Source organism: Metopolophium dirhodum, chromosome 1 (genome assembly GCF_019925205.1).
Source record: "Metopolophium dirhodum isolate CAU chromosome 1, ASM1992520v1, whole genome shotgun sequence".
NCBI lineage: Eukaryota > Metazoa > Arthropoda > Insecta > Hemiptera > Aphididae > Metopolophium > Metopolophium dirhodum.
Genome location: NC_083560.1, coordinates 64,290,300 through 64,308,752, shown reverse-complemented (window position 1 = coordinate 64,308,752; position 18,453 = coordinate 64,290,300). Strand labels below are relative to the sequence as shown.

General features: G+C 30.6%; 1 protein-coding gene across 1 annotated transcript in view; it reads left to right on the top strand.

Moving 5' to 3' along the window:
- Positions 1 to 16,657: 16,657 nt before the first annotated feature.
- The window catches only part of LOC132936114 (paired box pox-meso protein), a 28,705-nt gene continuing 26,909 nt past the window's right edge, over positions 16,658 to 18,453 (top strand). Inside the window, exon 1 of the mRNA XM_061002801.1 lies at positions 16,658 to 17,401. Within this exon, the coding sequence (XP_060858784.1) occupies positions 17,341 to 17,401 (61 nt within the window). The 5' untranslated portion in view covers positions 16,658 to 17,340. The remainder of the gene's footprint in view (positions 17,402 to 18,453) is intronic.

Sequence of the window (18,453 nt, the reverse complement as noted above, 5' to 3'; positions counted from 1 at the left end):
ATATATCATAAATATGTTTTTTTTCTTAGACTCACAGAGACAAGGATTACACATATTGTATTTTATTTTTTGGTAAAGAAGTTTAAAAGTTATTATTTTATTTTTTTACTTTGGAAACAATAATTGATTACGATTTTTCAACATTTTATTTTCATTAATCTCATGGTTTTTAATAATTTTAGATTCTGAGCGAAGCGATGAATGTATTGATTTTACAATGATGTGTGTTTTTTTAAATTTTTTATTATTTTAGATTCTGAGCGAAGCAACGAATGTATTGATTTTACAATGATGTGTGTTTTATTTTTTATTTTTTTTTTTATTTTTGTGTCTGTCATCACCTTTTAGGACAGTAAAAGTGCTTGGATTTTCTTCAATAGTAACTTTTCTGATAGGAAAGTGAATCTAGTTGGTACTTTGGGGGTCAAAAGTAAAAATTTCCCAGTAGTTTTCAAAAGCGACGTGAAAAACAAAAGAAAAATTAAGGAAAAACAGGAAATTTTACGCAAAATCTGTATTCGAGAAAATTGATTTTGGTTTTTGATGTAACTCGAAAACAAATGACTGTAGGTACAGGAAATGTTGACTGAATGTTTATACTAGAATTTTCTACACACCATAACATTTTCCAAATAATTTGACTTATTTTGAGATGTTTACGGACATTTTCAGTTTCCATTTTTTTTAGTTTTTTTTTTCTACAAATATCAATAAAATTTTATTTGTTGGGTAAAAAAGTTTGAAAATTTAATACAAAGCTCCTACTATATTGTAACAATGATATATGAAAAATATTAAAAATCCTTAGTCACAGTTTTTATTTATAAGCATTTAAAGTTTAAATATTAACAAAATACGAAAAAATCACGAAAATTAGCAAATTATTTTGAGTGAGAAGTTGAGAATTCATAAAAATTTTTCTTTTTCTATCCAAGATTTGAAAATGTAATACAAGATTATCCATAAGTTTATCTACCTAAATCAACAAAAAAAATGTCTACAAGTCAATTTATATTTTTATGAGCGTTTGAAATTCATATTTTTACAAACATTTTTATTCACTTGATTTCTTGTGTAACGATTTTCTTATTTTGTTGTAATTAAAAAACGTATGACTGTAGATACTTGAAAATGTCACTGAATGTTTATATTTGAAAATAATTTGACACTTTTTGAGCTGTTTACGGACATTGTCAGTTTTAAATTTTTTTAGTTTTTTTTTTTATAAATATCAATAAAATTTTATTTGTTGGGTAAATAAGCGTGGAAATGTAATATAAGGCTCCTGATATATCGTTCTAATAACAGTTGAAAAAAATTAAAAATACATGTACACAATTTTTTTTTGTAAGCATTTAAAGTTCAAATTTTGACAAAATTTATCAAATTTAAAATTTAATAATTATTTTGTAGTAAAAAATTTATAAAATGTTCAACTTTTGTAGCTAAGGATTGAAAATTTAAAACAAGGTTCCACGTAAATAAGTAAATATATAAATTACTTAATTCACAATAATATCATCAAATATACTTAGTAATATCATAGGCTGACTGACCGTTTTCGCTCAGAATCGTTTTTCTTATACAATGATATTATATCATTGAATTCAAATTTAACGCCATCCATTACAGTGACCCACTTGTAATCTACTGTACAGCAGAGCGACTTCCACTTACACACCTTTTTTAATTTTCATTAACAACAACTTACAAAGAACCTTGTATTCAATTATTAAGTATTTATACCAGTCTAACATTTTTAGAAAATTTAATGATGTATAGAAAATGACAATATGTATACACATCCAGTGAAAATTTAAAGTACCTATCCATATACGGTAAATAGTTATTTAGATTTTGTCAAAAACTGATTATTTGTCAAGGCTGCACCGAAAGTTTGGTTTTCGTTAGCGGTTGAAGCGTTGGAAAGCGTCCTTTTTTCGTCCAGCGGGCGGTAAAGTAGAAATCCCAAAAAGTGCTGGCCGTGCATATCACGCGTATCCCCTGCACAACCAGACACTGAAACCTTACCACAGTCTTTATAAAACATAGCCCGTGACTGAAATAGCTCACTTCCCGCCCTTGCCACACAATAAACTACTGCGTAAAAATCCCTGTTATTCCGTATTTTTTTTTTTTTTCCCGACGCTTTTGAAAGTTCCTGGTAATTTTATAAAATATTCAACTTTTATAGCTAAGGATTTGAAATTGAAAACAAGGCTCCACGTAAATAGTTTATATATAAATTACTTTATTCACAATAATATCATCAAATATACTTGGTAATATCATAGTCTGACTGGCCGTTTTCGTTCAGAATCGTTTTTCTTATATATTATATCATTGAATTCAAATTTAACACCATCCATTATAGTGACTCACTTGTAACCTACTGTACAGCAGAGTGACATCCACTTACCCATCTTTTTTTTTTTTACTTTAGTTTAGGTAAAAAGGCAAAAAAAAACTGTTTTGTCCGGGTGACGAGTCCTACTCAACGCTTAATGGGTACATCATCACGGAACATTCTATATTTTACAAAATATCAGTATTTAAATCTGATATAAACAATCGGATACACGCAGAATAACAATAGAGCCTTCCTTAGGTCACTGACATTCAAAATTGAATGAGACGAGTATTTTAATAAATACCTGCCAACATAAGTTAAATTGAGGATTTGAACAGTAAATTTAGTTTTTGTGTTTTGGTAGTAAGAATATTATTTTAATAAATCTACAAAAACAGCAAAATGTAGAATATTAAGAAATAAAAATACGAAACGGCTAAATGAATTAAAACAGTAAAACAAATCAAAGTAAAGTTAGTATCATTATAATTTGAATGAAGAAAAGGTTTAATTATTACAGATGAATTATAATTGTGTTTTGATCACATTCCTAAATAAAACATTATCTACAAAATTAATTTTAATCTTAATTAATTTAAGTAATAATATAGTATTATTATTAATATAATCGTTTATTAATCCGTCATCGTTTACAGTTGTGGAGACGGCGCCGGAGTTCGATAATGTGCTGCAACTTAACGTAGTTCAATGTAATCTCAATAATGTATCTATAATTTGCAGATTACTGGGTGAAGACGACGATCAATTATTTGTTGGGCTACTATGGAACTGAAAGATACATTTGTAATCCATCATGATTATGACAACTGAGAATATCCAATATTATTTCAATAGCCAGATAAATCTACGTAATATCAGTATCAGATTTAAATTTCATGTTTACTCAGCAAAATGCCTGAATCAGCATATTATGACTTTATCTCAAAATATAATAAGTAATAGTATTGATCGTTTTAGATTAATGTCAGCCGATGTGGTTTAGTTTGATAATGAATTTTTATGTATACAGTTATGTAGACATTTCAATAATATGGTTTTATGTTATTTGTACGTCTAATGTCTATATATTAAATATTATTGAAAATATTGTTTGTCGTCGAGCATAAATTATTGACATTTTGTTGCCTTTTTGAGATACAGTAGAATCCGCTTATTCGGGACACCACTTAAAAGGGACACCTGCTTAATGGGGACATTAATGATAGTCCCGAATGAATGTATTGTATGTAAAATTCTTCGGTTAATCGGGACAGTCTGGATAATGGGGACAAATAGGTCACCGCCCGATGAGTCCCAATTAAGCGGATTTGACTGTATATAAACTTATTTAAGATGTTTACTAGAAGTGTTAAATTTTAGATTTTTTAAAAGCCTTTGAAATTAATTTATTTTGTAAATTTGTAATAGTTTATTGTATGACAAAGGCGGGAAGTGGGCTATTTCAGTCGCGGGTGACGTGTGCGGCATGAGTCGCAGGTGAGGGCCGTTTTTGATCAAGACTGAAATCGCCTTCTTGTACGAACCACAAATTCTATTTTTTGTCACGCCTCTGCGTTCATCGATCACGGCAAAGGTAATGCAGGGATGTATGCAACAACCAGACTAATTCTACGAAAACGATTTCATGAAAGAAACGATTTGGTTTTATTTATTTTAAGCATGATGCATGAAGAATATGATATGAATATAAGGTCTAACCAAAAGTTTATGTTTTGTAAGGACCATGGTATAGATTTCAATATTAATAATAATTATTATATTGAAATAAAATAAGAATAAAAAATGTAATCATGGCAAAGGTAATGTATTAAGCAACAACCAAATTATTATACTAGAACAATTTCATGAAAGAAAAATGTTTACGCGTCATGCAAGGAGGTTATAATTTAAATATAAGATGTAACCAAAAGTTTAAGTTTTGTAAGGACCGTGGTATAGATTTTAGTGTTTTGATGTGGAGAGGATACGCGTGATATGTGCGCTCAGTACTTTTGGAGATTTCCACTTTTCCACCAGAAAATGTATAAACATTGGATATTCAATAGTAAATTCCTCATAAAATAATCCACAATTACTCAAATTATAGTTTTTCAAACAAAATACAATTTAAAAAAATTTAGATACATTTTTAGTAATTTGAAAACACATTTTGAATTTTTATTTTTTTCGGTCAAAAAATTTGAAAATATAATACAATGATTTTATAAATTATTCTTACTACTTACATCATTCTTAAAATATTGAAGTTATAATATAAGCACCCATTTTTTAAATAGATATTTCAAGTTCCAATTTGGATCACGTTGAATATTTAAATGGTAACTATTTATTCTTTAACAATTTTAGTTATTATATGATAATTGGTTAAAAAAAACAGTAATATAAAAACATAAATAAGAAACCTACACTAGTCCGAACCATAACCTTTGTTCAAATACAAATGTATAAATACCTATACTTTTTAAAACATTCAAAAGCCAAGAAATCATTAAGAAGTTTTCATTTTACAATGTTTATTTACAGATGACGTGGTCCGCGGCATTTACAAGTACAAGCACTGCTGCAGCGCATTATTGCGACTTGCCTTGGTGATGTTTTACAACAATAACCGTGTCCATGACGACGACGAACCCAGACCGGCGACCAGCCAAGTCTGGCCATCAATCATTTTGAGTGACAGAGTGTAATTATTCATATAAGTATTTCGTTCTAATAAAGTCTCAAATAAACATTCTACATTCAATTTTACATTTAGTGTCTAAGTATTATCCTTATCTCTCACACACCACCGATATTTCGACTGGACTGCAGTGACAATCAACGATTGAATTTATCCATCCCAATTCACAGTTCGCGTCACCGTATACTCGTATTAATTGACATATTGTACCTTAATTGCCTATACACTACGCCGTCATAACCATGGTTTTAAATAATATTTCTCTCTAGGTACAATGAATATATACAGACGTAAACTCAGTCCTGGAAGACATATCCCACAATTTAAATGTATAAAATGCACTAATATAATAGTTATTATACATTATAGTAAAATACCAACAGATAATTATGCAAGGGTAAACTATAATTCCATATTGAAAATATAATACTTACTTTTTTTATGTGTGGGTTGGAAAAAGAAAATTACATTATAAATAGTATATACTAATACTGTGATTATTTATTACCATCATAATGTTTGGATAAGAATATATTAAGAAATAAATCTAAATTTCATTAAAAGATTGTTTAAATTTTAAACTTCTAGTTAAAATATACTATTATTTTAAAATGCATTAGGTATTTTAAAATTTTTTTCTTAACTTTTACTATTTGGAAAAAAAATACAATACATAAAAATATATGCCTTTAATAAAACAGTTGTTAATTTAGCAAACATAATTTTTCAACATAATATTTAGAAGTGAAATAAGAATATAAGGGCTTAGATACTTAACTCCATACATACATATTAATTATTAAAGGGATTTTGTTTATTATCACTTGCCACCAGTATTATATATATATCCTATATAATATAATTTTTTCAACTATTATTTTTATTTAGCCTAACCAAAGTGGCAACTATATTAAATATTCTACCAGAAACTACTATAGTGAGTTGAATACTGAAGCAAAACTGAAGTTTGAAATACAAAAATTAAATAAAAAAAAACACACATGATGTATCTAATTGAAATCGGAATTTAAATTTTAAAATGCCTAGGCCTAAAACATAACATTAGAATAGATAAAGATTTTAATATGAGACAAATTTTATAATTTATGAAAAAATAATTTGTAATTTACCAACAGGTTAGGTTAGTCTTATCATCTTTTATATAAATCATAAATGTATGCATGAACATGGGTTTTTAAAGCATTGGTAGCATATTATGCTTTATCTTGTAATAATATATTTTATGGGTAGCCTATTTTTATTTTTTAATCAAGTTGTCAACATTATACATATATATTTAAAAGTTATATTTTTGACTATACAATTATTTTAGTCGTTTAATTATAAAATATATTTTTTCTTCTACCTCTTGTGACCCGCTAAAATAATAACAATTTCAATTAAATTGTTGGCGAGATCCTTCAAGTAAGAATCTAAAATTAATCATAGTCACACAAAGTTGTATACCTACGAATATAGTTTAATTTTTATTCATAAGTTCTAAATATTATTTTTCATTAAATCTATATGGTATGTTTGCTTAACAAATGTAATGTATTAAATATACTTAAGCCTGTTTTTATTATTATTACTCGCATAGTTTTCATAAATTGAATGAACAGTTTAAATATAGTTTTAAATGCCATATGAAATTAATAGAATGATGTGAAATTATTATTTTCAATATTATCATATATTATAAACTGTTTTTCATTTAACATATATGTACTCAATAAGTGTTCAATTCAATCGTCTTTTTTATTTTGACATTTTATTACATTTTTAAACTGATGTTGTGTATCTTTAGAAAGTTCAACACATAATTTAAATAGAAGGACTTAACGATATGGTTATATAAAACATATCTAGCTAGTCTATATGTAAGGAACCAGGGTAAAAATATTCTAGTAGAAAAATACCCCAACGAAAAAGGGAAAAATACCAAAGTATAATTTACGCATGTTATTAGTAATATAGGTATCTGGAAAAAAAAATATATACATAATATACACTTACTATTTATTATTATTATTTAATCACACAGATATTTAATATTTTGAAATTTTTATTTTCAAATGATATTTATTTTATTAAAATTGATTTAAGGATGTCTGTTATGGTTTTTAAAATTGTTCAAAATTCTATACAATTTGAAAATTATATTTTATATTTTAGTTATTACCTTAATTATAATACTTTTTTACTAATCTACACCTCGATACCTATCAAGGGGGGAAGGGTTTATACGGTATAATATGTCAACGAAAATGACTTCACAGGAAAAACGTTCTGTAGAATAGTTGGATTTCATAAATTTTTTTTTTATTCAATAGAAGAGGACATTTTTCATGTCGGATCATTTTACTTTAAATAGTTGTCGAAAAATACGTTTAAAAAAGAATAAATACTGTGCAATATTCAAATGCATATTTTAGCTTCTATTATTATAATTTTGAAAATCGGGCTTTTATTCAGCCTGCAAAATGTTATCTTCTTTTAAATAAAAAAAAAATTAACGAAATTTGACAATTCTACAGGGCATGAGAGTTTTTTCTGTAAGTAATGTCTTTGTACTAAAAAACCCACCTGCTCCGACGCCCTTAAATATTTAACTTTAATATTAAATTGTAACAGACTAAAATCAAGAATTCTTCTATATTCATAGTTTTTTTTTTGATTAAAAGACAAAATAATAAATAAAAATGTACTGTACTTAATTTTAATAATACTTTTAATGTGTATGTTTATTGGTTGGTCCCAGGTATTATTCACTTGCTTTTTTAATACAATGATATTTTTCTTCAGATATTTCTTACGTTTTTATATTTGTACCGGTTACCAAGTGTACTATAGTTTATAACATCAAATCATTATTCATTACAAATAAAAATACATTGGTATGCAGAATCGCATAAAAAATAATTTAAAATTTAACGTACCTACCAATAGTGAGATAATGGTTGATTAAACATGGATTTGTGGCCCATGATTGATTTATTTAATTTTAGTGATCCAATAAATGTATTAATTGTTTTTATAGAAAACAGCAAGAGAATGGTAAATTATTTTAAAAATATTTTGGTATCGAGTAAATATTTATTGTGTGTTCAACAAAATCTAAATCACATGGAAACTTAACATCATCTATGAGACATTTTTGGTTGCACCACTAATTTATATAATTATGATTCATTAAAAGCATCTTATATATTTATAATAAAATCCTAGTCCAAGTGAGAAGTGACGTAGTGTAGACTGATGAAGATTTAATGAAATCATTGGTTATAAGTTGGAACAATGACAGTGCATTTATGACCTTCATTATGCCATATGTTAATTAGTTACAACTATCACAAGTATGTTATTTATCTAATTACATAGTTGTAATTAACGTCTTATATTTATATTAATATATTATCGCTGGGACAGTTGTACACTTGTACAATAATATAATAATAGGTATACGGTTTATGGACTGTAGTAAAATATAATTAATATAATTAATAACTTAATAATTTAATAACTAAAATATTGAGGTATACCTATATAATACCTATTTAAACAAATGTTTTGTGTAGATATTCAAATATGTAATGATTTTAGAGATACTTTTTAACTTCAAATTATTCATGTGCATTTATAATTTATTCATCAAATTTGAATTATTTTTTAGATGACTATCGAAAAAACTACATTTAAAAATATTGATTTTCCACCAATATCCTGGGGTATTACTTGGACTTTTAAGACATATGTCCTGTAACTATATAAACTCATAATAAATAGGTTTAAATAATTATTCAAGTGATTTCAGAAGGTTAATCTAAAATAGGTAATTCATTATTCAAACATTGTAACGTGTTACTACTATAACTTATAATAATAATATTATCACATTTAGATGGTTGAACCCATACTTGTAATATGAATATTACTGAATTAAATTTGTTTGTCTTAGGATTAAAGTCCATAGTGTGATAATAATGTAATGATATAGTTAATTAATATTTTATTACTAAACGACCAACATTAGATTCATTAATATAATGTATATAAGTAAGTGTATATATATCTAGGTTAGACACATATAGATATATGTTGATATACATAAATGATTAATACATAATACATAATATACTGTATGTAACTATATAATTTTTCATTGAAAATCCTAAGACATAGGTGACTACTGGCTAGGTTATATATAGTAACAGGTAGATAATTTATGTTTTATTATTAAATTAAATATATTATATTATAAACTATTAATTATTAATTATAAATTATTATTATATATTATATTATACTATATTATTAAATATTAAAGTCACATTAGGGCTGACGGTATTGAAATCAGAAACCGGTATTGCGGTATTAGATTCATTACCGGTATGAAGCAGTATACCGTAATACCGGCATAAACCAGAAAAACGTGATACCCGAAAACCGTCACCAAACGTTATTACAATATGTACTGGTATTACGGTATCACGGTGTGTACCGGTCTTTTACGTACTAATTACGTATTTCATTTTAATCCGTATATCAGCTAAATTTATCCAGTTCATACTTTTAAATTTAAATCTAATTAGTATTAATGTATTATCATTATTATTTAGATAGTTTTTATTATACTTTTAAGTTTTTTCGATTGAAGATTTCCAATTTTTTCTAAAATACCATATTTTGGGAAATATTTCATTTCTTCTGAAAATCCCTGGTTTTTTGGAAATTGTAGTCCCTAATAATGGCCATACTGCTTAAGAGCTACTCACAAGTCACATTGCTAATTCAGAAATTGAAAAACTGGGAAATGTGGATTTAGGTATTTAATATTAATGACTAATGCAAAATATATCTATGTAAAATGTGGCAATATATAGTATGTATACCTATCATAAATATTTCTTCAAAACGATTTTTAAGCTCTTTGATGTTGCAGTTAATGGGTGCCGGTTAACAGAAACTGAAGATAATTTTAAACTTTAAAGTAACCATATTTGACAGTAATTTGTAGACATAAAATATATTAATATTATATATTATAACGACTATAATTTGACTATATTTTAATATAAATATGTTTTTGGACTGGATAAACTATTTTGTAAGGTTTTTGTTGTCTTGGTTAAATAAATATATTTATGATTCATAGATTTTCCTTTTAGAGGGAAAATATCGAGTACCTCACACAGCGTTTGGGAAATGATAATATTTTGTGAATATTTTAACGTGTTTGAACAATGAATATTTGACTAATAATATTTTATAAATATTTTCTTCTCATTAAAACAAAATATTGTACTATAGGATTGCATAAAAATGTTGACTTACAACATTAATACATTTTTTGGAAAATATATGATTAAAATGTTTTGTAAATTGTTTTCTAAAATATTTTCAAAAATATGACCTTCTTGGCCAAAGAATATAACTAAAATATTTTCTAATTATTTACGCAACTTTTTAAAATATTTTGGCAACTATTATTTTCCTGAAAATATTTTTACCATAGTTAGGAAATATTTTTATGCTACATAGCGTGCTATGGGGTTTCCAAAAAGAGACGTTTCTTAGTGTCAAATTTAAAATGTTATTTTCTAAAAGAAACGTCTTAGTAGGTATTCAAAATTTAGCGAAATAAATCTTAAGGAATAATCCACCTCAGTATGTTTACCCCTGAAATGTTCACAAGCTGTTTATTTAAGACTATTATTCAGTATTCCTGTGATATGATCTCAAAGCTTATCTTGCTAACAATATTATATTTGTAACACAACCTTCACAACTTTACAGGATCAATTTTACATCGTACGCACTTTAATGTTATTAAATGTTGAAAAACTTCATATATATTAAGAATTCAAGAATCTGTATTGACACTTGATAGTTACATACTGGCATAGTTGATATAGTTGTACAGACAACTTCGGTAACTCAAAAGTAAAAAAGGTGGATAAGTGGATGTCGCTCTGCTGTACAGTAGGTTAAAAGTGGGTCACTGTAATGGATGGTGTTAAATTTGAATTCAATGATATAATATCATTGTATAAGAAAAACGATTCTGAGCGAAAACGGTCAGTCAGCCTATGATTTTACCAAGTATATTTGATGATATTATTGTGAATAAAGTAATTTATATATAACCTATTTACTCGGAGCCTTGTTTTAAATTTTCAATCTTTAGCCATAAAAGTTAAACATTTTATACATTTTTAACCAGAAAATAATTAATAAATTATAAATTTGATAAATGTTGTCAAAATTTGAACTTTAAATGCTTATAAAAAAAAATTGTGCATATGTATTTTTAATATTTTTCAACTGCTATTAGAACGATATATCAGGAGCCTTATATTAAATTTTCACGCTTTTTTACCCAACAAATAAAAATTTATTGATATTTATAGAAAAAAAAACTAAAAAAATTGAAAACTGACAATGTCCGTAGACAGCTCAAAAAGAGTCAAAATATTTTCAACATTTTATGGTGTATAGAAAATGCTAATATAAACATTCAGTGAAATTTTCAAGTATCTACAGTCATTCGTTTTTTAATTACAATAAAATAAGAAAATTGTTACATGAGAAATCGAGTAAATATCAAATGTTGTAAAAATATAAATTTCAGACGCTCATAAAAATTTAAATTAAGTTTCTTCTAGACATTTTTTTTTTGATAAAGGTAGACAAACTTATGAGTAATCTTATATTACATTTTCAAATCTTAGATTTAAAAAGAAAAATTTTTATGAATTCTCATCAAAATAATTTGCTATTTTTCGTGATTTTTCCGTATTTTGTCAAAATTTGAACTTTAAACGTGTATAAAAAAAAACTGTGACTAAGGATTTTTAATTTTTTTCATCTGCCTTTGAAACAATAACCTAGGAGCCTTCTATTAAATTTTCAAGCTTTTTTACCCAACAAATAAAATTTTATTGATATTTATAGAAAAAAAATTTAAAAAAACTGAAAACTGACAATGTCCGTAAACAGTTCAAAAAAAGTCAAATTATTTTCAAAATTGTATTGTGTATAGAAAATGCAAATATAAACAACCAGTGAAAATGTCATGCATCTACGGTCATTTGTTTTAGAGTTACACCAATAACCAAAATCGATTTTGTTAAAAATCGATTTTGCGTAAAAATTCCCGTTTTTCCTTAATTTTTCTTTTGTTTTTCACATCGCTTTTGAAAACTACTGGGAAATTAAAATTTTGACCTCCCCAATGCACCAACGATATTCACTTTCCCATCGAACAAGATACTGAAGTCGAAAATCGAAGCATTATTTCGACTACTTATCGTGTACAGACACAAAAATAAAAAAATAAAAAAATAAAAATAAAAAAAAAAACACACATCATTGTAAAATCAATACATTCATCGTTTCACTCAGAATCTAAAAATAAAAATCGACCAGTTAATTTTGAAGTTATTATTTACTCATTAGTTGCCGCATGTGTATTTTACATTTATTTATATTTATTGATGTTTTTTGACAGTTTTTTTAACTCTATTTTTAATTTATAAAACTATACGAATAAATAGAACCTTAAACGTTTGATCTTTAAAATTATAGAATAAGCAAAAATGTATTATAATTTGCTGTATGCATACATATACCTATATTAATACGTCATCATTATTGTATACAATCGTTTCACGAATTTGAACAAACTTTGAATATTCTAATAGATTTTATTGTTCATTGAATATGATCTCAAATTGCAATCTTGCACATGGGTCTCAATTGGTTTAGTTACGGCACTACAAGTACCTATATTATATTATAATTTATACTATGTATATATGAATAATATGATGTACCGTTACCGTATTATATTATATCTATTCTGTTAATGCGATATATTATGTACCATAATATAAATAAAATAATACAAAACGTTTCTATTAATAGTGAATCGAGTATTACGTGCGCACTTTTTATTTTTTTACGGTCAGTTGCGACGTTTTATTCATAATATTTCACATCAATCTTACTAAGTCATGCAGGTATATTATAACATATATGTACGCTGTTTTTGCAGTAAGACAGTGACAATTAATTAACATGAACAGAGGAAATATAATAATAATAATTTAATAGAGCACATAATATTATATTTTTGAATAATTTTCTTATTTAAACATTAGCTACTTATTACGTATTTTGTTATTGATAAAAACATAGATAATAATATTATATTGTTTTTTTATTTATTTATTTATACTACCTAACTATTGTAATTGCTATAAAATGGTGTTAAATATTTTGAGTATAGTAGTAGTATAGTTGAGTATAGTAGAGTAGTATAAACGTGAAATTTAATAAATTAACCATCTAAGTGTAGCATAGGCACGCATTAGTCATATAAAGTTAGGGAATGCCAAGTTAATTTGTTATACTTGTATAATATAATTGGGTAGAATATTCTAAATAATTAGGTATTTTATTCTCAAAGCGAGTAAGAATAAAAATTCAAAATCCAATCCAGCAAATATTATCTAATTATTGGTGGCTCCAAGGCAAAGAAAGATACGCCTTTGAGAATTTTTTTATCTGACCAGTAATCTGCATGATAGGTGCTAGGTATGATAAGTACATGGTAGATAGGTATAAGTTTGCCCACCAGAGCCGGGGGACGTGCAGGAACTCCTGTGCGGCCCACGGCCCGACGACCTACCTGACGAACCAATACACCGGCGCAGGATCCTGGAACAAGCCAAGATCAACAGAAGTGAGTTCGTCGAGATGGTGGAAACAATTCTGAACAGCAAAGAAGCGAACGAGCGGGAGGACCAGCTGCACGATTGACCCCAGCGGCAGGATGAAGAACGGCTCGCGTACACTTGATTTCGCAACAGCGATACGTCGGAGGTGTCACCGACCACCGTTCTTCATCCCCCACGATGACACCACGGGAGGGATCTAGACCATACCGGAATGGATGAACAGGATGAACGAGACAACCAGGGCGGCGGACTCCGGTCGGCCCTAGAACACAGAAGGAAGGTGCTAAGTCTCAAAAACTAACTTAAATTACCATAAATGTCATGTCTAGGGGGGGTAAGTCGGGGTATTGTCCCGTCTACCTCCCCCGTATGTATAAAATATTTGTTTGCTTTCAAATAAACGATGGCGGCGTCGCGGCAGTAATGCGCAAGCAGTTCCCGCGGCGCCGTCGGTTATAAACTGGAAAAAAAAAAAAAAAAAAAAAAAAAAAAGATAGGTATAAGTTATAAAATGAAAAATATTTAACAACAAATGTGTTGCATAATATTTGAGGTTCTCATGTAACTTGGTGAGGTGTGTCATTTGTGTAGGTAATATATGCATGTGTGCAAGTTAGGTTATCCGCGAGGCTCTTTAAACATACATATAGGCTATAAGCATTCCATACAATAAAAAGAGTGGTTATTCACCCCCTGAGTATACCTACTACCTATATAGTATACCATAATATATAGCCATATAGGTATAACCTAGGTACCTATTATAGTCATCCAAATATATATACTACTTATATCACATGGCAAATTTTTAAGTGTGTACCTTGCCACACAAGTCGTGTACACCGCCGTGACGCGGTCGGACCGCTGCATGCGGCGGCGTCAGCGACAACACCGCGGCGGGGGCGTTAAACCCGTCAGAGACGGTATTTACACGCGAGCGCAATCGTCCGTCGAGCGCGGGCGTGCGGTAAACGGCCCGTGTAAAACCGCGGCCGATATATGGCGCGCGCGTACATGGACCGCATCGCCTGTACCTACCTATATACGCGATATTATGATGCCCCGCGTATTCACCATAATATAATATATTATACTCGGCCGTCCATCGCCACCGGTGATTTATCGCCGCTATTATTATATACTATACGAGTGTGTGTGAGTGTGAGTGACACGCGCACAGTGCAGACTCGGAGTGCGTATTTCGGGAATCGTTATAATGCTGCTGCTGCTGCTGCTGCATTGTTCTCGAGGTTATTTTCGTATTATGTGTCTGCGTGTGCTTGCGAGATCGCATAGTACCTATATAATATTACGTTTTTATGAGAATATCTACTTTAGCTGCTGCAGTGGTGTAACTCGGTGCAGTAACTGAGTATCCGTGGTCGGGAATATATACAATACACGCATGGCTGGTGATGCCTGCATGTTAAATTCAGAGAGTCTAGTTGGAACTTGAAAGTTTAGTCTTGTAATGCTGGTACCAATGATTTGGCTGGTATATTTTTTTTTAATGTCGAAAAGTTCTAATAAGCAGAGTTTGAATGTAGATGTCATCAGTATACTGGCTATATAGTCATCACTCATCAGTCATCACCGATGAAAATGTATGCCTGCTGTCTAGGCAATCCACTGGTGGCTGTTACTATTATGTTATTTGAAACCAATTGCCTTAAAGTCTATTCTTATACATTTCATACCTCTATAATGTTAACCTGTTCAATAAACTGCAATATCGTCATTACTATTTGCTAGTATTTAGTATATATCGACCGCCATAAGCATTACAAGTACCTAACAGCATATATGTAGCACATAGTCTGTAGCAGTCAACATACACCACTATATAATATATTATTATTTTAGTTAACATTTTAGCTGTACTAAAATCACAATGATCAGCGGTCAAGCCCCCCACCCCCCAACCAATCGATGATACCTATACAATACATTTACAATAATCAACGCCGACACTTGTATAATAAATAATAATTAATATTGTAAAATTAGTATATAAAATGTATAATATTTTAAAAAAAACAATAAAAAACATAGAAATGTATCTTATTGTTTTGGCGCCCTTGAAATTTGTAGCATATTAGCCGTCCTATAAGGTACTTGCCCCATTTGCTTTACCTTTAGTATGGCCCTGGCAATCCGTGAATTATTCAAATTATTATATTATATAATGCTGCAAACTGCTGCTGCAATAATGTCATCAAGGTTATTTTCATATGTGCCTGTGCTCGAGTGTGATCGCTTCTACCTAAAAATGTTTTTATACTAATCATAGATTATATTATAGTTTGTGTAATATAAGAATCTCCGCTGAGACCGTTGACTCGTAAACGAGGTCTTATACCTATTAAAGTAGTAACAAGTAAGTATACTTGATATTATACTGCAATATACCAGATTTAGGGAAGTTGCGACACCAGTCGCAAAGCATAAAGTTTATGTATATCGTTCCACGTAAATATTTATATAGTAATATAATATGTTTTATTATATCATATTCAATACACAGAAAAAAAATCTAAAAAAAAATGCCCTTCACTGTGTGTAAGGGGGTGACCGGAGGGGGGGGTCTGTTGAGTGACGGGTGAATTTTGTGCAAAGTGGTGCAGTCGGTGGTGGTGGTGACGGTGTCGGCGACGACGACGACGATTGGTGGTGGCAGTAGAGTTTCCGTCGCCGGCCGCCGCCGCGATGGGCGGGGTCACGGCGTCGCGTCGTGTTCCAGCCTCCTGCGCTCCCGTTGAACCGTCGCCGTCAAGCAGAGGACCCCCACCCCACACGTCGGTCTCACGGATTAGCAACCGACCGTCGTAAACATAATAATACGATAATGTGTTATATAGTGTTAACGCTACGCCGGTAGTCGTATTGGCGCGGCGCAGTGCATAGCAGTGTAGCGACGACGACGGCGGCGGCGGTAGCTCATACGCGTGCATTTCGACCTGTGACCGTTGCATATTATATTATATCGTATTGTGAATGCTTTCGTACACGTCACGCGCGACCACAACAATCATCGCATTATCGCCTAACAATATTATATCGTTTATAATATATCGTCACAGCGTCACGTCGCGGCCACGCGTTACAGCACGGCACCGGGACAGTCGATCGTCGTGTATACGCGCGCGCCACGCTACGGTTACGGATACGGTACGTTGCTACTCGCGGCGCGCGCGATAAACGTTTAAACGCACGCGAGCGCGCACCCGTGTCGTCGCGTCTTAACGGTCGCGTTAATCGCCGCGGCGGCGCGACCATAGCCGTACACCGTGACGGCGGCGCGCACGGCACCGGTAAAATCCGAGAAAAATATTCGTAGTTATCGTCCGGCGTTACCGCCGCGACAGTCTCACCGCGATCGCGGTCGATGCGCGTCGCGTAAAAGCAGCGAGGAGTGCGTATGCTGCTGCTGCTGCAGTTGCTTCAGCTGCTCCGGCTTATCGCCCGCTGCTGCGGCGGCGCCGCCTCCGACGACGATGATGCTGCTGGCCACCGACCGATAACAGAGCTGACCACACCGCGGGCGGCGCATGGACTTGCAGCACCGACAACCGAGACACCGTCCGTCACCGTCATCTGACCGCCCTGCAGGTATGTTCGAATTGCGATTTACAATATTGCATACCTACTGCACTACTGCAGTATGTCCCAAAAGTGCCGTATCGCCTTAAGAAATGCCTTTGCAGTGAGACCGTCACGCTTAAATATATATATTTGAAAAAACCCACTTTTGGATATACCGATTTGCCATTGAGATAATTAGGGTTGTATACGAGACTTTTTGGACGTACCCACTATATATTTTTAGAATAATATGTTAAGAAGCGTACGTTTATAAAATGTACGTAAAATAATTTTATTTTGAGTTATGTCTGGTACGGAGGGCGATCGATTTAATGTTTAAGACATATGTCATCATTATTCGAGTTTCATTAAATATAATAATTTTTAGTGAGGCCTTATGCGTGCAATCGATTACCCTATACCCATAAATGTAATTTTTACAGGGTATATTATATCATACTTGGGAGTTTTTTAGTACCAATACGCGATTTTTGCGCGCTTGGGCATACTATATACGTACATATAGTCATTAATTACTATTGAATATTAATATTTATAATCAATGCTATAAGTATATAGTATATATTGCAACTGAAGCGATGGCCACAACTATTTTCACGTGCTCGTGTTTTCGAGCTGGCTCACGCGCCTACAGTTGCAGCTCATATATATAGGTTATTATAGGTTTAATTAATATAATTGTTATTAATTAATAACGCGTACACCTTTGGCGGTAAGCGTCAGATTCCGACGCGCAAGCAGATTCAATATGCTCGACCGAATACGATTCGCTTTAATAAATAAGTAATAATTAATTCTAGATAAGAGAGCCTGCGGAACCGTCATCGTCATCGACCCACTGTAGTTTGCACCGGCGGCCGGAAAACGCGTCTGTAAAAAATCGGCGGCGGTACGTCTGTAGAGGAAAGAAAAAAACGCGACAGTAATATTGTGTAAAAAAAAGTCAGAGCTGGCCGCCTTTTGTTGTTAATCACATAATATGTGCATTAATTCAGCGTATTTTAAGTTCATCGGTTCATGAATTAATTAATTAATCGCGCGGTAACGTCGTCTTATCT